This window comes from Sinocyclocheilus grahami, unplaced genomic scaffold (assembly GCF_001515645.1).
Source record: "Sinocyclocheilus grahami isolate Dianchi unplaced genomic scaffold, SAMN03320097.WGS_v1.1 scaffold301.1, whole genome shotgun sequence".
Lineage (NCBI taxonomy): Eukaryota > Metazoa > Chordata > Actinopteri > Cypriniformes > Cyprinidae > Sinocyclocheilus > Sinocyclocheilus grahami.
In genome coordinates, this window is record NW_015505480.1 from 302,416 (window position 1) to 326,264 (window position 23,849).

A 23,849-nucleotide genomic window follows, 5' to 3' on the forward strand; every position below is an offset into this window, starting at 1 on the left:
CATGTGCACACGTGTGTACGGATGCAAGTGTAATGAAAGTGTTCGCCAATCATCCAACACACACACACACACACACAGAGAGCATGCAAACACACACACTTAGCAGCCTCTACGCATCCCCCTCACATGCCACTGTCTCATCTCCTTCCTCTGAGACCCCCTCCCCAAGAGCACAAGAGCTCCGGCTAATCAATCTTTTTTTTTTATTCTCTCTTGCTCTCTTTTTTGTGTTATGGAGAGTCTCAATATCAATCAATAAAAAGCTCCTTGGACTCTGAAGGTTTAAGGTCACGAGCACGAGAATGCATGCTGCAGTGTAGGTAGGGCTGGGCGGTATGACCGTATATACCATCAAACAGAAGAAGTGACTTTGCTTTTCCGGTTATACTAGCAGTAAATCCATGTCACCAACCATATATACATACTATATCAATATATATATATATATATATATATATATATATATATATTTTTGTGTTATGGAGAGTCTCAATATCAATCAATAAAAAGCTCCTTGGACTCTGAAGGTTTAAGGTCACGAGCACGAGAATGCATGCTGCAGTGTAGGTAGGGCTGGGCGGTATGACCGTATATACCATCAAACAGAAGAAGTGACTTTGCTTTTCCAGTTATACTAGCAGTAAATCCATGTCACCAACCATATATACATACTATATCAATATATATATATACTGTATATATAAATTTCAAGTATAAAAACAACATATTGCAATATGTACTGTTACAGTGATATAAATTTGCTCATATTGTGTTATTTGTACCATAAAAATTGGGGTCTTACCGCCCATCCCTATGCAAATGCAAAAGGAAGCCATGGAGCTCCACTGCTGCTGACGTTCTGTAGTAGCAGCATATGCTGCACACGCTTCGTGAGGGAAAGCAGCAGAGGTGCTGTTCACGCGTGCTGGAATCATCTGCATAACTCACACGTTGATAAAACCACCAGTTCACCCCATTAACAGAGTCCGCTGCACCCAGACCTCTCATGATCATCACACTATTATGAGGCGACAAAATCCAGCCACATTTGAATGCACCAAAAGAGATATGTCCCAGCAGTTAGCGCTAGACTGATGCTATTAAATGAACAAAAGTTAATGAGCGTAGCTGACCTACTCAAGGCTAAAGCGGTAAAGCCTAATCAGTGATCTGTGTAGTCAAGAATGACCTTTCCATTCACTCAACATTAAAAAAAAAGTTCCACGAATCTCTCATAACAAGAAAGGTCATTACACGCAAAAATCAGGCAGCGAGGGGTGAACTGCGTATGCATTTGACGTATACGAGTATGCATAGCGAGTCTGAGTCCAAGGGCACACCAAGTTAACACTCATAAACAAGCACGTATTAGCATGTAGGTTTAATGCATCAGCGTTAATTTACAACGAACGCATGGTACAAAACTCAACCCTAGCCATGTGGCGCAGGAGTACTTGATCTTCAACACACAACTATGCAAAGCTGACCCACTGTTGACAGTGTACTGGCATGTTTTCAAGCTATCTGGTGAATTGTATGAATACATTTAAGGATAATTATAGGCAAAGCATGTAAAAAGCAAAAGAAAAGACACAGTGTGACCTTTATAAATTTGTCGATCATTTCCTACTGCAGGGCCATCAAATGCAGCATCTGAGATTGAACGGGTTCTGGACACCACTGTTATCTGGGATTTCTGTTATGGATGGATAGATAGACTGATTGATCTGAGCACAATTCAGTTATGTCGCTATTCTAGTAAAGCTGCAGGTTACTCATTCATTCCTTGCATTTACGAGCTAATAGGCTCTTATCTGGGTGCCCTGTTCCCTTTGAGCCTACTGCTATCTAAGATGTTATATATAGCTGTTATCCTCAGTCTCATGACTGGCTCTTACACAAGCTGCTTGTGACGGGCCAGGCTTTGAATGCTGCCCATGCCAAATGCAGATGGAGCTAGTGGCTCTCTCCTAAGCCTCCTTCCCCAGAAACAAAGATGCACACAGGCGGCCCTTCGAGACACGTCCTGCCTGGGCTGTTAAATGGATTCCCTCTTGACTCAATCCATTAAAAACTTGGGTGTAGTAGCTAGCAGGCCTCAAACCGGAAGGATTTTGTAGCACCATTTCACCAGTAGCAATGGGTTCATGAGGTGCGGCGTTCATCCTGTTGACCTCTATTGACATTTTGACCCTTTACCCACATGACGGTAAATTAAATAAAGATGTTAGACTGTAGTAAACAGAAACTACTGACCACGATTCTCCTGAATGAAACCCCAAATTGGTAGCGCACCCCACCGCCTGAAACAGGAGCGATTAAATTAGCTCTTCGCATGTAGTCTTTAGAGGAGATTTCCGCCAAGACCCATACTGCAAAACCAAATTAACAGCGGACCGATTGAAGTAGGGCAGTTAAAGGAAGATCTGGGCCACTCATGTACAGTTGAATGAGACTGCTAAAAGGCAGATTCATGACACCTTAGTCTCAGGTCTGGCCTTTCTTTTCTATCCGTCTAGGAATTAACTGTCTGCAGTGTCCACAACCTCGCTATCCCAGCAGGCCACCTTTATCTTCCCCATTCTGAAACCAGCCTAGCCCTTTAAATCGAGTGCTTATTGAACCCATTCATCCTTCAGACCTTTGCTAACAATCCCCATGTAGTAAACTTCCACACACTCTGTTAAACTTCCTAGACAAAGTTTTACAATCGACAGTTGAGACATTGGTTGATGCAATCAAAAATGACAAAAATTCAACTTGCGCCTCAGTTTTACTGTAAATTTGACAATTTTAACCTTAAGCCTCTGAGTCAGTGGGATTGACAGTGTTACATTTGGATTTAGACCATTCATGGCTGTTTAGATTGCACTTCTTCTAAATTTCTCTTTTGACTTCTCAGATATTCCACTCCTCAAATCCAGCTTAGAAACATTAGCCGTCTACATCCATCAGAGACATCCGCAGCAAATCTGCATCAACACTCGCTGTATAGCTTTCATCATAAAACATCTTGAGCTGTTCAGTGAAAAACATTTCAACATCAGCTTTGACAAGTCTGTGTCCTGGAAGTTTTCTGCGAGGCAATCTAACAGCCACAGAGGCCAGTTTTAATCCTGCTTAATTGTTTTCAGATTAGCCATCAAACTCAGTCTACATCTTCTCGGCTGAGACGGGTATCAAATGCAAACCAAGGACAACGTCAGTGGTCCGAGTAAGACGGTATTATGCAGAAAGTCTGAGTGCTAGTGCCCTCGAGTGCAACCCCACTTCAGCCAGGTTGGACAGTAATGAGATCCGATTAGAAAGCGGATTCTGTACTTAGAGACAGGGCTTTGATAGACTGCCAGTTCAGTTGTGATTTTAGATTCACATGGGAAATGGAAAAAAAGGCTTAAATGTTTAAAGGCTCCATGTTCAAATCCCAGCTGGACAGAAGATCCATTAAAAGCACTACTATAAATGAACGCATCAATGTTTTGTTTGAAATCACACCCTTATAAACAAATTATGCAAGCAATGCTTTATGGTAATCAAGATGTATTACATTCAGTTTATATCCATCAATGCTCCATCTCTGGACTTATCACTGATCTACATGTTCTTCCTGTCACATGTGTTTTCTAATGCATGACAGTCATTATTTCAGCCTGATTATTCTTAACTGACATCACTTGATAATCCATAGACACTAAAGGCATGCTTGTTAAGTCCTTAACAAGATTTAGAGGTGTAATAAGAAACCTACAAGTTAGGAGAGGCCAAACATCACAAGGGTTAATAAAAAAAAATGCCACAAGAAAGTGGGAATTTTTGGTTGCAGCACAAAAAAACAAAATCAATCAGTCAATCTCTAGAAATATTTCAAGAGATCACTCTGGCACAGTTTATGAAGTTGGTCAAGTGTTACCTCTGTAAGTCAATAAAAAAAAACATGAATTCATGTATGGTTCATTATAATGCTGCATACATCTTCATACCGACTTGGTAGTCTCTAGAGTTTGGTCCATGAGGGCCTCAGGTGTTATGTACTTCAGTTGAATGACAGGGCGATATTATGCATAAATTGATAACATAATATTCATAACATACTTAATTAAAATGATCCTCTGAGAAGAGCTAAAAGAGGTATTCAAAAAATTACCACTGTCTCTTAGACATCAAATATGGTAATGCTGCACCACACCAATCATTTGGCTGGAAAATGGTACTACATATATAGAGAATGCATGAATTGCATAATGTGTGCAGGGGAAAAAAACTGTGAGAAAGTATGTGTGAGCTGGTTGGTAAAGGGGCCATAAGTGCATAACTTATTGGCATTTTTCTGCCTGAATATCAGCACTGATATCTATTTCCTTCAAGAACAGAGATCTAAAAATAGGTGTTTTGGTTAGAAGACAATCCTAATAGGACAGGCTGCTGCCAGCATCCATTCTTCCATAAAGACATCTCGGAGAGTGGGCGACCACGGGGAGGGGTACAGGGATTCTTGAGCACTTAATAGAAAATCACAGCAACTGTTATTAATTTGCAGCTACTCTCATGCTCAGGAAATGTGTTATTCTTATCATGTCAGATCAACATTGTGTCATAGTCTCTCAGTGTCCAAGAAATTAATCTGTTCTGTAGTCCTGCAATTTAAAAAAAAAAACAGTAGGGATATGAAAAACTAGACATTTTCAAAAACAACTTCTTTGGTAAATGTCTAGTCAACTAGACGGTCTTGGAAGCACTGCAAAATTAGGCTGGGTTTTCGTATGACCCTGATCAGCTAAGTTCTTGTGTTTAAAAATAGCTAGACAAATCACATAATGTCTCCTGATGCAGCAATTACCAAAGACATCTGTCCCTATTGTACACGTAAACTAAAAAGACAGAGGACAAAAGGATACCTAAGACCAAGATGCAAAAAGAAGAAAAAAAAAGTTTTATAGGTCTTGTTTATATCATACATGAAGGCTATTTATAACTTGCCATCAAAAATTCTGGGACTGCTAATCTCCTGAAAATCCACCTCTCAGATCCAATTCCGATTCCAAATCCGATTCAATTGTGTGTATATATATATATATATATATATATATATATATATTCACACCACTGTATATATATATACATAATATTCATGTTCTAACTATGGCTGCTAATAGGGACTTAAATAGATGATGTTCAGTCTCTCTTAAACCAAAGCTCTCAAGGTCACCCACAGTTCAATATGCACACCCCGGTAAACATGAAAGCATACCCAGCACTGATGTAAATATAGGCACAGGCGCATACATTAGAAGTCAATGCATGCCTGCAGTACAAGAAAAAACATAACTGGGAAATCGTCAGGAGATCCAAAAGGTAGTCAGCAATTCTTCCTCTGCTTCTAACCTGGATCCATTTCACTGACACAATGAGAGCACTAGGCTCGGGTTTCAGAGCATTGTATAAGGTTGTTGACTGGTGTCACATTTTCCTGCAACGCAATGCAGAGACTGTCACAAGACTGTAGGTGCGCAACCCTTCATTATCTCCAACGGGGGTCCGTTGCTCTTCAGACTGAGGTCATTTTACCTGCAGTCACGACTGTGGGTGAGGGGGGCTGCAGGACAATACAAGCACTGTTTCCAGGCAGAAACCAGATGGCAGTATCTTAGGTAATTCAAACAACCAGAGAGAAATATCAGACTCACCTTGATTACAAATTACCACTTTGACTTTGATAAAGATGTGAAAGTAAAATAAGGCAAAATGCTCAGACTGGATTACAGGTAGAGCTGCTCTTATTGTGTCTAATGTGTTCAATCTGTCCAGATGACACAGACGGATTAAGGGAATATGTTCAATTACACCTGAGAGAGAAAGTTAAAAAATAAGGTAGATGCAGGGAGGCAAAGATGCAAAATTAGTCTTTTCAGACTTGGGTGGCCAGACAGATCACGATGCCTGAGGAAGATGGCATCAACCCAACTTGTTTCTAATTCACTGGGAGCAGTCAGTGTCTGAGCTCTTAGTAGACGTGCATAGATGTAATTAAATCAAAATGCTTTTCTTGCTCACTCTGCTCGAGCGTGAGGGCAGAAGACATTGTTCGGGATATAAGTGGCCGTCTAGAGTGACCATTCCCTGCAAGCTGGTAATAAGGTTAACCTGAGACTGTTCTGTCCTTGGCATTATTCTCCATGATGCATGTTTCATACTTGAAACGTGTTCCTAGATAGGTTTGCTCCAGAAAACACCGACCCCATTTGGGAATCACAGCAAGAAAGCCTTATTTCACACACTACTGCAGCATTTCATGCAGGTCTGCAGTGACCATGCACAATTCAGATGATGCATGCTACATTGATGGGTGTTTTGTGATAACACTAGGTTAATAGGATTACATGCGCCTTTTTTCCATCTGTTGCGAAGGTCATGAGTCTGGGTCAACCAATATCAGCTCATGACCACCACTAGGGGCCAGTCGAAACCCTTAAATCCTCAGTAAACAGTTGCTCCACATAACCATGCAGTCAACATGTGCCTTGACATGATGTAGAACACTTTATAGCTGTTATATATAGATGCCTGGTGTCTATTTCAGAGCATGCACATAAACTTGCAGTGTCAAGGAGAGAACCATGGCTCATAGTAAGTGGCACTCTCCCGTAGGCCTTTGCCTCGGATAAAGAACCCCCAATTCCACCTTCGACTGTACCAATAAGTGAGTGTGCATCTCTAAGACTAAATATGGGGAAGAAATTTCCACTGCAGTGGTCCCTTAGGAGAAATGTTCCAATGCAGTGAAGTGAAAAAAGGCGAGAGAGAGTTAAACATTAGTTCCTGAATTCAACCAGGCTATGCACAGCATGGTGGGTATTCAAAGGGACAAAAGAACAAGTCGTGCAGAATGTCATGGCTACCGCCATTAATCTTGATCTCCAGTTTCTCCCACTGCTGGCTAAGAAATTGAGGTAAAGAATATTCCCATCTCTATTTTAGGGGGCCACTCTGCAAGCACAGGGTTTGTTTTGAAATCCAAGAATAGACCGAAATGCTGAAGTGACCTTTGCTTGTTGTATCCAATGGTTGAAAGGACAGTGCTCCGACAGCTGTTCAAGTCGCACACGGAAGTGCGCGGCAGTGCTCTGATGTGAGAGGTTGTATTAAGGAAGTGATACAGAAATATAAACAGACCTAGTCACAAGTAAAACTTGTGACCACTGTGGATATATAATATGCTGTTTTGGCTATTTAAGTCAACTAAGACACAGTCATGTTTTGAAGAGACTGTAAATGCACAAACATCTGCCTAAACAAGGTACCATGTTGTAATTCATGCTAATGACATAGACCAAGGATAGCCAACCCTGCTCCTGGAGGGCTACTATCCTGCAGACTTCAATTTCAACTCTGCTCCAACACACCTGCCTGCTACTGTCAAGTATTTCTGAACAACTTGATTACAGAACTTGGTTCTGGTATGTTTGATTGGGGTGTAAGCTAAACAGGATGGTAGCCCATCAGCTGGCTAATAAAACCATTGTGCCATCAACAAGTGACCTTGGAGCAAAGTTAATTCATAGAAAACCTGCCTGGCAACTGCATCCATGCTGTTACTTTTCTATCCAATGAGGCAGTGTTTAGCTTGCTTAACCTTCTCCCCAAATACTCACTGCTGGATTTCTGAGTCAGCACTGCTGCATGTGGTCTTCAGGCAAATCTTGAGTGGTCCACGGGACATCTCTGCGCTGGCTTTCTGGGTGAGCTCTGAAGCGGGAAGATGACTCACCCTGAATTCCTAATGCTCAAACAGAAGGCAAAGCCATCTGCCAGCCCTCATCTTTCAGCCATTGCTTTAGCAGCAAACAGAGTTTGTTACCATGCGATGTTCTGACATGAATTGTAAGCTAAGTGTGGCATCTTCTGGCCTTCACGTGCTGCTCGTCTCTGAATCTGAGCAAATATTAAACAATGCTGATTGTTTGCTTAATTCCAATAAATATTAGGTTGAAATACTTAACAGACTGCCAGTGCATGTTTCCAAGAAATTGAGCAGAGCTTAGCACTAACCAACTAACTGGTGGTGATGCTCACAGCATTGCAGTTTTTTTGACTGGTGGAATGTGTTAGTGGTCAAAACAAACTGCATTTGAACTTTAATGTATTAGTGTTATTAAGGGTAATTATGGTGGGGTGATTCCTCCACTTCAGTTTCCCTCTGTGATGATGTGAGAGAGATGTCATGTCAAGGAAATTACACCAGCATAACACATGCGCTAGACTCAATCCCCGAATAGAAGGGGCACTGAAGGTTGTAACAGATGCAGCGCTAGGAATCAGCCCATAGAAATACCACTGGCTGTCTCCTGTTTTCAGCTGCATTCTTACTAGGTGAAACAGCAATTTCAAGGTTGCAAGGTTAATCGTTTTCCCAAAGGATTTGCAAACCCTATACTGTACTACACAGGATACAACAAACCATTAACTTACAATTGATCTGCCTCTTTATCTGACAGTTCTTGCCCGGAGAGGATAAGGCGAGCAATTTCACCCGTTTCATTGTTTTCTTTCCTGAAGACAAGAATTTTCGGAAGAATTTCCAAATAGGTGTGGAATGTTTGTAATGGCAAATATTCCACAATTTTCCTTTCCACTATAACTGCAGGAAAGCCAAAAATATTCTAGGATGTGTCCAACATCTTATGACGGAAACACCTTCAAGAAGAACTTCTTTCTTCACATGTGTCTCCTAAAGATGAAGTGTATTGATATTTTTTCTTTTGATTACTTGAAACTCATTATTTGGCAAAGCGGCTATGTGAGTAGTGCAAGGTCTGGGGGCCCCTCATAGCTTTTACACTATGTGTACTCAACCATGACAGTTCAAAGCCACACTAATTCCAAGTGAATAAATTGCTTCAGTTGACAAATTGTTATTAATTCTCCTTTTGGCAGCCCAACGAGACAAACCCTTCCTCCACATTTTTAGAGACATTTGTGTAGCTATACAGTTCATGTAATCTTCCTCGTTTCCAATCTGATACTTTAGTGGCCAAATTTGTCAAAAATCAGAAAGCCCAAATGTTTTCCCCCTAACACAATATGTTAATGAGTATAAATGTAGAGTTCCTGAGTCTCTGATCCACATGCTAAATGCTTTAGGTGTTTGTTAGTCTATCAAAAGCTGCCAGGTATCGTTCTAAAGCCAGACTGTTGGTCTGCCACCTGCACTCTTTCCTCAGTGTGAGTGTGAGTACATCGGATTTAGTACTCCATATCCCTGGACAACCCGCAGTGTTAGTCTCAGCATTCCTTCTGGATAAGGTCAGGTCTTTTTGGTGCAAATATCAGGATCTCCGGCTTGGAACTACATGGGTAACAGATCTCTCCAAATCTGTTGGCACGGCAAGGAGAAAGATTCCAGTATTACATCAACAATACCTGACTTCAAGCACAAAACCCCACCAACCACATGTTGAATCTCATGATGAACAAATGCAGATAAAATCAGACTGTAATACAACGCACAAAAGCAGGGATAGGAACTGAAGAAAAAAGTAAAAGTAACTGTTCCAGTTCAGATTCCACTTAATGATTTCACGGTTCCATCAAAAGTTTAAGAACTTGTAAGGAATAAATATTTTGCCAAATGAAATTTCATTGCCTGAAGATCATTTCAAAGTTTAATATAAGTTTGTTTTATTTCTTTTTTTAATTTAAACTTAAGAATACTTGTTTCCCAACCCTAGATGCAAGACTTGCACATATAAGCACACATACAGCAAAAGCTTGATGTGCAATAAATCCAGCGGCTGCCATGTTTGGTGAATGCCACAGGGTCATAACAGATGCTGTTCTTTCCTCCTGAGCGTGTCGTTGTCGGCGTGCATGTGATTTTGGAGTTCGCACAGTACCATATTAGGAATAAGTACATGATTGAGTCAAATAGAGACAAAGAGCATTCGTTTCTCAAAGCGACAACTCCAGAGCCCCCCGGGAGAAGGTGAAATCCAATAAATATTGCGTCAATGGACTCGAAAACAGACGCCAATGATAAGCTTCATGTTCTATCGATGCATCTGCTATCTAATCGTGTGCAAAAGAACATGTGCTCTTCTGTACGAGCAGGGGTACTTTGAACTTCACAGCTGTCTGATCAAAGGGGACGGTCTTTTGAGTTTCCACAAACAACCAATTCCCTGCTCTGTTGTCCCAATCCGTGCCTTCAAATTCAATCACGCCAGATTACATCCTGCTATAGGGAGCCATAACACATGTAAATATAATCTGCCAGACAAAAGTCGAAGGGCTATGAAGCACCTGTTCTTTTTGATGCATCTGCCCCCCCTCATTCAGTGACGTCCCTTTTCATCCCAAGCCTGCATCTGAAAAATGATGATAATTTGGCCTTGAAAAGAACCTGACCCTGGAGAGGATGGGAAATGTCCATCTCCCTTTTCTTATAACCACAGAACCGTGTAAAACTCTGCCATTTTCAAAAGCTCTGCAGTAAATCTCTGACAGGCAGGTTCAAACTGGATCAGGCTTTGCGACGAAAGCTGCACACACCTCTAAAGCTCACAGTAAATAATACAAGATGGCTGTGAGGTGAATCTCTTCCGTCTAATGACTGACTGACCTCACGTTCACCTGATTGGACATCCAGTGGGAGCTTTTTCCAAACAAGACTAAATCTGCGGCCATCTAGATTGCTCACGCTGGGGTAATTGGAGCGCCAGCAAGTGTCAATGTCTGAATGACCCAAGTAAATTGAGTTTTTCAACTTCCCTGTCCATGTTTCGTCATATAATTGCATCTAATTGCTCACATTGCATCTATATGGCCCTATGAAATCGTTTTTTTTTTTCAAATTCCATTGTCATTTTTCTGGATTCCGTTTTTTTTTTTAGAAAAACTAGACTCTGTTTTAATCGTTAAAATAAAACATATTAACCAAAAGCATGTCTAATTAATAAAAACCATGAAACTTGCTAATTTTTAAGGATCTATTTCTAAAATTCAGTTTTATTTTTACAAAATTCTGTGTTTTCCATTAATATTCTGTATTCCATTTTAATGATTTCACTAAATTTGAATAATCAAAAACATCTCTAATTAATTGATTTTACAAAATAATTATTTTATTAATAATTTTTTTTTTCTTTTAGAAATACTGTGATGTGTATTTACATTTTTCTGATAAATAAATTCCGGTAAATAATTTTTCTGGTAAATATATTCCTTAAAAAATTATGTTTTAACAAAAATTGTATTAGTAGTAGTAGTACTATCATTACATTAAGTAATATATTTCTCACAGTTTCTTCAAGTTAAACCACATTTTTATTTTGAGGGGTTGCTGTGAAGACCTTTAAGTTTCTGTTTGTATATGATATGATGATAGTTTTTCTCAAAAGAAATGGTAAAATGCTCATGAAGTGACTCTCAGAGCAGTTCTAGATATTGTGTTTATGTGCTCATGTACTCATATACTGAGGCTGAAACCCCAGTGAGAGTCATGCGTGCTTCAGTATGTGTGTAGTAAACGAAACCTCACATCTGCACCATTCATTCCCACAGAGACACGCAGAATTCATATTTAAATAGTATTTTTGCAGCTTAATATTCACAAACACTAGCCCATATCACATTTTGATTTAAGTGTACTGACCTACTTTTGATTTATTCATCCAAAATTTGACAAAGTCCATGACATTCAGCATTATGCAGTAAATTCCATTTTTATAACTGGATTCTGTGATTTTATCCGCGTTTTCCGCATCGCCAAAATCATAGGGGCCCTACATCTATTTCACTCTTTTTACAACTCACAGCTTGTGTTTGAACATGTAGTAACAATATGGACTCATTCCCGTGCCCATATAAGAGATAAGAGCGGTTGCAAAGCAGTGTCGCGTTGTGAAAGCTCAGTGGGACTTTGCCACGCGAGTAGAAATGGCCTGTGAGTAATTCATCTTCAAGGCCTCTTTAGTATATCACCCCACTCGTCAGCAGATTACCACACCCAGCCACAGCTCCAATCGTCACCGCACTGACTAGTCGTTGTCCTCTGCGTACAACCAGTGTTCCGGTCAGTCCCAGCTGAGGTGGACCTCTGGGGCGCATCTTCTCTGGCACTAACTGCCAAGCCATTCTACTAATGGCTCCCTCAGGCACCTTCCACTGATAGCAGTGAACTGTGCATGTCTATTCTCTTCTCCCTATGTGCTTTTAATGCAAGAAAAGCAGTGTCTGATTCCCAAACCCCTGTGTAAGGCTTTACATATTAAACCCGGAAGATGAAAATAGCACAAAAAAGCTTAAAATTAACCAGTTTTCTCCAACAGTTAAAATTATCGGATGCTAACATTGTCTTCTATGATGTGCAACACAAACCCCTCTGCTCAAATCTCAGAAAAAGTAGTCTGGGGTTTCATGACCCTTTAAATCGGGAAAGCTCTGTGTCACCTTAAGAGCAACTTGATGTATTTGTGGTAGCGAGTGGGAGTTTACATCTTTAGGCTTTCTGTCATTGTGAATTAGTGGGCGTCAGGAATTGTAGGATGCATTTATACGAGTCAAGAGCTCTGCAATTGGAAAACAGGGTGGCGTTTTTAGCATTCATTTGCACACAGACACTTCCTGCTCATGCAATTAGACATACATTTTTATACTCTATATTTTTAAACAGACACTCATTAGAATCATTTTAGCATTGTCTTTAAGTCCGTAAAGACAGCCAGTGTTGATGTGCGGACAACTGTGCTCTGTGAAGGCGAGAATGAAAACTTCTTCAGGTCCCCAACAATCCTGGCTTTTTTAGGTTTGTGCGTCTAGAAGAAACAAACACTCTAGTGTGCCTCACCCATCCTAATGACCCTTCCGTAAGAGACGCCCCCAAAAACATTCCAGTCACTCCAAGAGCAAAAGACAATTCTATTGTGACGCTAGCAAAACAAAGCCGTACACTTCACATGAAAGACCATCACTACAACCCCTCCATGACCCGACTTCTAAGTAGGCAGGATTATATGAGCTACCACCAGTTGGCAACTGTCCCGTGTCATGTGACTGGCTTCTTGTATGCCATCATGCCAGCTGCCAGAGTCCATGGGCATTTAAAAACTCGGATTTACGCTTGAAAGCTGGGAATTTGACTGGAAAGCACAGTTTTCCAATAAAATCCATTCAAATCTGAGATGTAGCTTAAAGCGTGAATCTGCAACACAAATTTTGCAGTGTGAAATCTGCAAAGCCTGCCTGAAGACCGATAGAAGAAAAGTAGAAAACACATTTCTAGAGACCTGTCACAAAAAGAGTGTCTGAGGCTGAACTGTTTTCTTTGGGTGAAATAACCTGAGGGAAATACATTCAAAGAAATCAATAACCCATCACAGGCAGGTTAACTTCCTCCGCGTACCTCCAGCAATGTTTGTCTTCCTCATGAGGTCCTCTATCTGAGAAGAACTCCGACTTCTACTTCATCTGTGATGTGAAAATATGACATGTGTAATATGTAAACTTCATATTTCTAAATTTAGGTCTGGTTTACACCTTCTATTTCATACTTAGGGCCCAACATGACATGGGTTTGACCTCCTCTAGAGGTTAGGTCCTGAATCCTCCACATAAATCTGGTGCAGTGGTATTAAAGGCAAAGCAAATATTCAAATGACTGTAATGAAAATGCTAATGTAATCCATTGAGATTACTCCTGCTTTCGTCCAGGCACAGATTCTAGAAATAGGGGCACACACAGCTGCGCCACATCAGGGGAGACTCTGACAAGCACAGAGTACTGCGAAAGTACATAAAAAGGCTAATGGAAAAGGGGGAAAACACATTCTGTATAGTGGGTAGAATTCAAGTGTTTGACATAGAATAAAACTGACTCTGGAATTTTCTCTAGCGATTGCTGACATTTTGCCCTGTGGTAATAAACAACTACAGTATCCAGAGCTTGTCTTAGATGGTTTACCTCACTCTGTTTGAGAAGGGCTGCCTAAGCCACAGATGGACACTACTGTTGCCTAGACGATCACTGTATTACTGTGCATGTAAATGGGGGAACTGTGAATTCATAATTCATATCAGGGAACCATACTGCAAGTAAAAATTTAAAGGTGCTGTATGTAAGTTTTTGACTCTCTACTAAAGCATAAAAATACCATAATATGTTTGCAGATATGTAAGAAACATGCTAAGTTAACATACTTGTTTATCTGAAAAACAATGCTACAGTCAGTTATTCTCCTTTGAAAATGTGCGTTTCGGGCCGGAATGTCGGTCTCTGTTTTGGTTTGTGAAACCCGCCCACTGCCAGTTTAACCAATTGTATTTCGGCACCCCGGGTTGCCAGTTGGCAGAAAACACAGCGTTTTTCATTTCATTCATCGTCAATTGCGCTCGTTCCTGTTGGTGTCGTCAATCTGGCAACCTGCGTGTGCGTCAAATCTGAGGAGGAGGGGCCGGGTGAAAAAAACCCTCTCCAATATTTTGAAATTGGACTGCAATACCTAGTTCAACCACTCGGAGTCAATCCTACATACAGCAACTTTAAGGAATATCATCTTGTAGGCCTCTAAAAATCAGCCATCCATTCACTAATCAAAGTACCACAGTAATGCAATATTTTTAGAAATAGTACCATGGTAATGGCAAGTACCCTGAAGTACCATATAAATGCATACAAATATGGTAATCATTTAGTAGCATAGTTACCATAGCACTGACTTGGTTCAAAATGCTTATAACAAGTTATTTTCATGAATCAAGTTTTTTTTCTCACTTGATTCTACTTTAAAATAAACGAATACATATATATATATTACTTTTTAAAAATATATTTTTTATTTTTTTTTGCTGTGCTCCTGCTTTCACATATATTTACCAGATTACATCATAACACTCATTCCTTATTTCAACATTTCTGATACCTGTTTGGGAGTAGGGCTGGGTAAAAAAAAATATCGATATCTCGATATTAATCGATTCTCATTTTTACGGAACGATATCGATTCTTAAATCCCAAGAATCGATTAGTCTAGCCAGTTTTCAGTTAATGGACAGAACATTGAAGGGCACTTCCCATCCAATAAATCGCAATAAGCATTGTGCTTTGGTGCTTTTAATATGAAACAACAGAAACAAACATATTCTGTGACCATAAACTCATTAGTCAGCCAGAAAAATAAAGTGTAGAAAGGGGCATTTTGCTAAATATATGCACAATATAGCATATTCATTATAATTTTTACTGTTCTTATGTTCATGTTTGAATAAATCAAATTTTTTTATGACAGCCACCATTTAAATGTTTATTTTTATTAAAAAAAACAAAACGAATTGAACTAATAATATTATTATGTAATTGTAACTTTATTATTTTAAAAACTTCATTAAGTGTAATTTGAGCAGTTGTAGGCTATAGCTTACAAATCAGTCAATTTTAACCTTCAATATTATAGTAATGTAGTACCGAATGACTCCCGTCTATATTTACAGCATTAGTTGAGATTTTTTTTTCTTGAGAAAATTTGGCAAGTACTGTACCTGATATATATATATCCAAAATAATGGCAAATGATATTGAATCGAATCGGGAATCGAATCGAAAGCTTGTGAATGACAATCGAATCGAATCGTGAAATTTGTGTCAAAGCCCTGCCCTATTTGGGAGCGTCTACAATCCAAGCATTTGCAAGTCCTCACTAGTGAAAGGAATGCTAGTGTTTCAAAATATTCTTTGTACCCACGTTTGACACGTACAAAACAAACCGGAATATGGCGGAGGGTGGGTTCAGGTTCTTTTACTACAGTGAAACAGCAGGGAGGAGTGCTAATAATTAATGCAGCATCAGAACCAGTTCAAGTTCGGTTCTCAGAGCATTAATGGAAAGGTGAATAAACTGGACAGTGTACTGTATAAAGGTCATGCACTCCAAAAGCAAACTACTAACACAAACAGCTGAAATTGCCCAAGACTGACAATCTCCAGAATAGCAGTCAAAAGTTGGCAAAGCTTTCCAAAGCAAAGGTTCATTGTTGAATTAGGTCACAGTGACAGAGATTTGGAGAAGCTGGTGAAACTCAAGTTTTCTCATGGGGTGAGAGAGTCAGGTGCTCGCTGAATTACAAAAGGGAGCAGAAGTCGATGAACAGACTCTTTTGGATTGGTTACTGTCTCAAGCCAGAACATTCTGTGAAGGAACACTGTGTATTGTCGTCGCTGTCATTGGAGCCAACAGTCTCCTCTGACTTCAGTCAGCTCTCCCATTTCTTACAGCTGAATGAAAGATTTGAAGATGAAAGTAACAAACGTTTTTTTTAATTGCTGGGAGTTTGTCTTACAGTCCTGCTGCACACTGTACTTTTAAGGTGTTTTTGAAACCCTTCATAAGTCCACAATACAAGCATCTACATCAGAATACAAACCAAATTTAATTAAGGCTTATTTATGGGCTGGAAATAGCCTAATATGGGTGGAGAGCTGATCTAAAGATAGAGTACTAGTTTTCTCCTGGGTTCATATAATCCTGCTGATTCTTTTGTGTACCCGTGAGTCATTAGGTGCTGCTTGGTAACAGCTCTTAATTATGATCATATTATAATCCACAAGACCACCAATTAGTATCCACCAGATTAGTCATACTAACAAGTCAAAAAATGACTAAATTAACAATGAATATGAAGAATACTTGCCATATTTTAAATGTAGGCTAGCAGGACACACCTATACAGCAGGTCTATGTTTCAGTTACCTGCTGTTACGCCATAGACTTGCGTTTTATGATGCCTACAAGTTCCCATTTGCCCACTGTGAGTCCCTGCCAGTCTGAGCTTGCCCTCCCCTGATGTCATGTTGCTATGGTAAGATTAGTACACTCCCTTCCTATTCAAAACATGCGGAAATTTCCTTACCCTCACCTGCTTTCTCTGCTCTGTCTGATATAAGACAAAGGACTTGACACTCAGAAAAACAACGAGCCTGAATATAGGACAAGAATCTCAGTTCTTGCATAATCTAAAAACAATAATAATAATAGTTCAGAAATGTAATCACTGATTGCTGGTGATATAAAACTGAGCAAAATTGTTAATATGATTGTAATGAGATTTTTATTTGGCCAGTAAGTTTCCTGAAAATCTCATGTCAGTTGGAAGATTCGATTCATTTATGTGAATCAGTTTAGTGGATCAAACTATGAACTGATTCAAACGCTGATTCATCTGAAACCCTCTGAAGCCATTTCGGAACAAATACAACTAAGCTATCAAAGGCTGAAAAGATATCATTTTTAGCCAAATCACTCCGTATCACTTATATGTGTGTGTGTGTGTGTGTGTGTGTGATCTACAAGATCTAAAGACAGGGACCAGATAATAAAGAACATCCAGAGTTTTATAGTCAGGTACATTTGATCTAAAGAACACTGTGTGCGTTATATAATCCTCAAATGCACTCGCCAGAGGAGAGGCTGAATCTGACACAAAAATCTTTCTGTGCTTTTATTTTCACACAGTGTACAGGTGGGGGTTGATCTGGTATTAGAATAACACACCCGCAACTTTGTTTAGCTTGCAAATATACAGGCCAACCTGCATCCATGCAAATGGTTCCTGCAGTTGCCCTACTAAACTCATGCATACTACATTGATTTATACCACTTAAAAACACATATCAGTCTAATCTGAGCCATGTGAGTGCTTCAGAGAGTAAGATATAACCATATGTCCCAGAATGCAAAGGTTGCTTGCAACTTCTTTTTCAGCTGAGGTCAGATTAGGACACCTGAGCTTTTATAAGTGTGTGCAACTGCTGAGACATAAAACAACGGCAACATGATAATGCCAGCATGAAGCATTTCTCCAGGATACCGCATAAAAATGCAGTGAAAGCTTTAATTGGTCTCTAAAAAATGAGCGCTATTAGCCAAGACATCTCCAAGGTGAGAAACTGAGAAACTATAGCATAAAACTAAATGGCTGCTTCCATAACAAAAACGATAGCTCATCCAAAAATGAAAAATCTGATCAATTATTCACACTAAGTTGTTCTTGAACTTGTAAATATCTCTATTCCAGGAAAGACGAGAAAAGGAAAGAATATCCTGGCTATTCTTTTCATCATATCATATATGCCTGTTCACACCAAGGACAATAACGATATAAGAATAAAGTTTTAAGCGCTCTAATTGTATGAGAACAGAGAAGTTCACACCACAACTTAAACGATAACAACACAATGTAACAATACTCTTGGAATCAATTTCAGAACCACTTTTTCCGCCTTATGAATGATAAAAACATATCTATGCAATTAGAATGAGCAAGAGAGATCAAATAGAGCAAATGGCAAAACGGCAGCGGGGCTTTATATTAAACATAACTTTACTGTCATTTGGTGTGGATGCTAAAATAGTTATCACATACTTACAGTGGGTACGGAAAGTATTCAGACCCCCTTAAAATTTTCACTCTTTGTTATATTGCAGCCATTTGCTAAAATCATTTAAGTTAATTTTTTTTCCTCATTATAATTATTGTTCATGGTGTGAACGGACTTTTACTCTCTTATGACTGAATTATGACGTTTTTGAATTGCTGTGAGACAAAGTCTTAGTTATGCAACACTGCAATTCACGATGAGCTTGTCTTACAGTCCTGTTGCACAGCATTCTGTTCTAGAACGAACTTCACATAACTTCATTATGACACAACAAAAACATCTCAACTCCGACAGTTACTCAATCATCACACTTAAAAGACCAGGAACCGGGTCAATGACGTGCAACAAAATCTCCAGGTAATTGCATGGAAATGAATGACCAGCACATTCTTCGAAATGTCTCCTTTTGTGTTCTACAGAAGAAGCATGCAGGATTGGAACACCATGAGCGATTTTTTTCTTATTTTTTGGGAGAACTACACTTTAAACAATCGTTACTGCCGAACGATGTGCATAAATGTTAATGTAATGAACATCAATTACAGACCACTGAAGTGAATGTACTTCTATAGACCGTCATCCAGATCATCTAGAGTTTATGTTACAGCAGACTGAGGACTATAGTTAGAGAAAACATCCTACCCTTGGTCCCATGGCCAGACAACTCAATGAAAGGGTTTTTTAACCTTTGATGACAGTTGTGCTCTTAGCTGATGATGGATTACTATGGGTACATTATTGATACAAAGGCCCTGTCTTTCCACAGTCTATCCCTTTCAGTCCGAAATTGACATTGATCTCTTACAGAGCATTCCCAGGCTTTCTCACGTCCCCAAAGAGAGATGGAGGATCCAGATGATGGACCTCTAGGGCTTCAGGAGAGGAAACAGCCCTTCTAATAAATACAAGTGTGCCCGAGCAAGGCATGAGACAGCGCTGGTAAGTAATTGGAGTGAAAAGAGCAAAACATAAACTGACGATCCAGAGGCTGCAGCCAATTTATTGAGCCACATTCGGAGGTGAAGCCTTTCTGTGAAAACCGAATCAAATTATGTTCCTGTGATGTTTTATGGTATCTCATTTTACTTTCGCTCTCAGTGGACCACAAATGAATAGACTAAAAATGTGCAATTTCTTCAAATCCGATGCCAAGTGAATTCCAACCCGCAAACTCCAACCAGAACATCTAAAGCATCATCGTTTCATTGCCGCTGATTTGATTTTATGGTTCAACTTCACAGCGATATGCCAAATGATAGAAAAAATGCTTCAGTAAACAAGCAGACACAGAGTCAATTGTCTGAACTCTCCGTAAAGGCCATGTCAACCCTGCATATTTATGATTTCAAATGAGCATAAAATTATGAGTGGAAATGAGGGGGAGGCACAGCTGACTGACAGGAGCTGGGGGTGGAGGGACTCATTTCATGGTGTAAATACATTTGCCTGGCTCTGTCAAGTTAGGTGACTCAGCCATATCACGGAAGCTGAACACATAGTACTGCAGTGTGCCGCGCACATCACGACAACTGCGAGCTCGCCTGAGAACTGGTGCAGTGGAATGGATTTCAAAACCTTAAAATGTTCAGATTTTATGCAGTAAATGTGTAAATGTCAACAGCAGAATATAAGTATGCACTGAGGGGGGAACTGAAAATGGAATGCATGAAGGTCTTTTTTCCCACAGCACTAGTGACAGACCGACATATCAGCCAGGCCGATAAAATATCGGCTGATATTTGGCTATTCTGAGATTATCATTATTCTTGGACACTTTTTTTATATTTGAGTGGAAAACAAGTATTTAGCCTACTATTTACAATTAGCTTTACTGCACAGCTCTTGGTTCTGATTGGTCAATCATCATTCAACAGCCAAATGTTTTAATCACGTGATAAACCATTTCAAATCAATATTTTAAGCATTCATTTAATACGCGTGACAACAACACGATGGCTAATCATTATTTATCTCTCGATTCTGATACATCTCATGCAATAATTTAAACTCAAATCAATATTCCTCGTCAATAAAATCAATATTCTACTTAATTATCAATGCAACAAGTGGGCGATGGTCTTTAAATTTCTCCGCGTAATACAAAACATGGAGTACGCTGTACTGGATAGAGAATTTAGGAGATTACATAAACTATACAGTCTAAATCCAATAGTTTATTCCTCGAATAAGCACCGGCACGAATGGCATTTTTGCATGAATGTAAATACTGTTTATAAATCAAAAAGGTGCGTGGATGGTGAATTATTAGTCGTGATCTGATTCTGAACGGCTCCACTTTGCGCAGCGGCACTCAGTCAGTCAGTCACATGCGCGAGCCGAGGAGGGAGTGTGTGCGTCAGTGGTCCCGCCCCCCGCTCGTTCTACTACGTCTGTCTGCGAGCAGCACATGACTGCAGTAACAGTGTTCTATAACTCCAGTCACGAGGATGGAGTACTATTACACTGACCAGATAGCACGCTCAGCACAATAACCCGAAACGAGCACAAGGACAGAGGACAACACCACCACCGAGCGTTTCCTCAAAGCGTTCAGATGTGTTCAGGAGTCCGAAAACGAGTCGTCACCTTTCAGTGACACCTGACACACAGTAACAGTAACGTTACGCGGAGCGCGCGATTTGTAAACATAGCCGACACGAACTGAATTGATGATACGAACATGATACTTAACCGGCACGTACCAGACTTTGAATTTTAAATAATAAATTAATGCACCGTATTCTTGACCTAAAATCTCTAAGTGTAAAGTATATGATTAAAAACAGGCTTCTGAAGCGTTCTACTGTGATTCCCTATGCTACGCGTAATGTAGGCTATCTATAGATAAACACGTTGCGCTTGCCTGCTTGACATGACAAGTGCGAAATGCCCAGCGTTTATTTATTAATATCAACAGCACACACTGGCACATGATGCACAGATCGTTTGACTACGACTGATTAGCATCAAGCTCGTTTTGTAACAGTTACGCAAACGCTTACGAAAACAATGCATTTCGTCAATTGCGAATCTCTACACTATTATACAGATATGCACATATATATATATATATATATAACACCCATATGTATACATTTTGTAAAGACCTACAGTGCTGCGTATCAGTTTCTCAACTTTATAAGTGGCAATGCATTCGGTTTACAGCTTTTTTACAGTTAAGCTCAAAAAAGCAGGCCAGGTAGGCTATGAATATGAATTAAACAAACACTGATCGCCTTTAAGAACTGCATTAGTAGTTGTAATATGCACCGATTAATAACTACGCGATGCAAAAAAAAAAAAAAAAAGACTGAGAAAATACAATCTCAGTCAAACTGACACACACAGTTTTCCAGATCTATATGAATTTTCATCTACCTCACAATGAATCAGAGCGCTTCTATATTATCAAACTTAGAGTCAAGTTCACCACAACAACCACGTGTCACATACTCTCGCGCTCAGCCCGGGAAATTGGTGATTTTTGGCAAACTGATGAACACATCTGAACTTATTCTATTCCGCTTGCGAAGTTATCAACCTTTGTCTAATCGCTAGCCCTCCAACGCAGACTTCGAACGAACGATTCTTTGTCTAGAAGTCACTTTTCGCGTAAACGCATTGTTTCCTGTGAGCTCCACGTGAAGCGCGGACGCCAGGGACCCCAGACGCCGGCTGAGACGCTCTGACAGCATCGCTGAAATGATGCAAGAATATCGCGCCACAGACAGTAACGTGCAAAAATACACCCGGGGAGAAATAGCCATGCTTCTGCTTCATCAGAAATGGTGCATGGCTTACCTGGCTGCCGGAGTTTTCAGTCAAGTAATTGAAGACAAATGAGGAGAGCTCCTCGTCTAACAGTGAAGCGCAGTCCGCCATCTTCTAGAGAATGAGATGAGAGGAGCCAGAGAGCGCTGCTATACTCCTCTCCCCGCGTGCAGTGAGGATCTATAACCGACCGAGGGCAGTGTGCTGAGGTGCCTCAGTGCTTCCCACTCATTGCTGGATTAAATAAAACAGCATAAAAGTGAATTCTTTCAAGGTGCAGGTGGGTTAAACACAGGTTGGTGGCTGAAGAAGGATGTGTGGGGACTATGCTGCAGGATGCATGTTGCTAACTGTAACTGAACCTGCTTGTGCTGTCTAGATTACAGTGTCTCTGACTCATTTATGATGCTACTTCACAATGCCTAAAGTCCATGCTTTGTGCAGGTAATATATACTGACCATAGTGTATGTGGTTGCATCCTTTACTATAGTATCTCCCAATGTGCACAATGCAGTAAACACAGCTGAGCATTTTTGGGCTTCAGCATTCTGCTTATGGTGCCCAAAATCTCAACAAAAGCCAATATTCATCGTTGGTTGGCCCATTAACAGAATTGTTAATCAATTCTGCAGCTTTGTTAATCATAGTAAAAACTTTGTTTTTATAATTATTTATTCTTTGTGAATTATGTGCATCTTATTAGCCATCATTCAATTTAATGAGTCATTATATATCAGAATCATATATTTCCACTGGCCACTGTTAATATTGTCATATTATTATTATCGGTGGTGGGGAAAGTTACTTTTAAAAGTAATGCATTACAATATTGCGTTACTCCCTAAAAAAGTAACTAATTACATTACTTAGTTACTTTTTATGGAAAGTAATGCGTTACGTTACTTTTGCATTCTTTTTTTAATCTGGGCAGGGCTTGCTTGTTTGTTTTTGATAGAAAAAGTTCTATTTTTGGCAAATATAAAAGCCATTTTACACCAAAATACTCAGGCTGAAGGAAATGTAAATACACGTCTGTACAGTAGAATTCAGAAGAAGAAAGTTCAACACTCTTCAGCAATAAAAAAATAACAAATGTTAGTTTGAGTAATTTTTGCTTATTAATATGGTTGAATTGGATCATCGAAGGTCAGCAGCAAAGACACTGGATAATAAAATGGGATTAAATACATGAAGAATATTTGTATTATTTAACATTTAATTATTGTAGGTTTGCGTCATATTCTGAGTTGTTTTTATTAATTTTATGGAAAACTGAATCTTTTTTCTTTTTTTTTGTGAGTGAGATTAATTAAATGCATGTTCACATTTAGTCTAGAACTAAAGTAACATTTTACTCCCGATTTCTCGCAACATGGGGACAGGAGAGCTTTCAATCAATAAATGGGGGGGAAGTAACTGGCGTTACTTATTTGAAAAATTAACTCAGATATCTTCTTGTAAATTTAAAAGTAATGCGTTACTTTACTAGTTACTTGAAAAAAGTAATCTAATTACGTAACTCGCGTTACTTGTAATGCATTACCCCCAACACTGATTATTATTATTAGGTTATTATTATTCAAATGTACTAGAGCAGGGGTGCCCAAACTCGGTCCTGGAGGGCCGGTGTCCTGCAGAGTTTAGCTCCAACTT

The 23,849-nt window shown here is 39.6% G+C and overlaps 1 protein-coding gene across 1 annotated transcript in view; it reads right to left on the minus strand.

Annotated features, from left to right (window-relative positions):
• LOC107601195 (peroxisome proliferator-activated receptor gamma, coactivator 1 beta) overlaps positions 1–22,407 on the minus strand; it is a 46,849-nt gene extending 24,442 nt beyond the window's left edge. The window contains exon 1 of the mRNA XM_016293267.1: positions 22,226–22,407. Coding sequence (XP_016148753.1) covers positions 22,226–22,306 — 81 coding nt within the window. The 5' untranslated portion in view covers positions 22,307–22,407. The remainder of the gene's footprint in view (positions 1–22,225) is intronic.
• Positions 22,408–23,849: the final 1,442 nt, after the last annotated feature.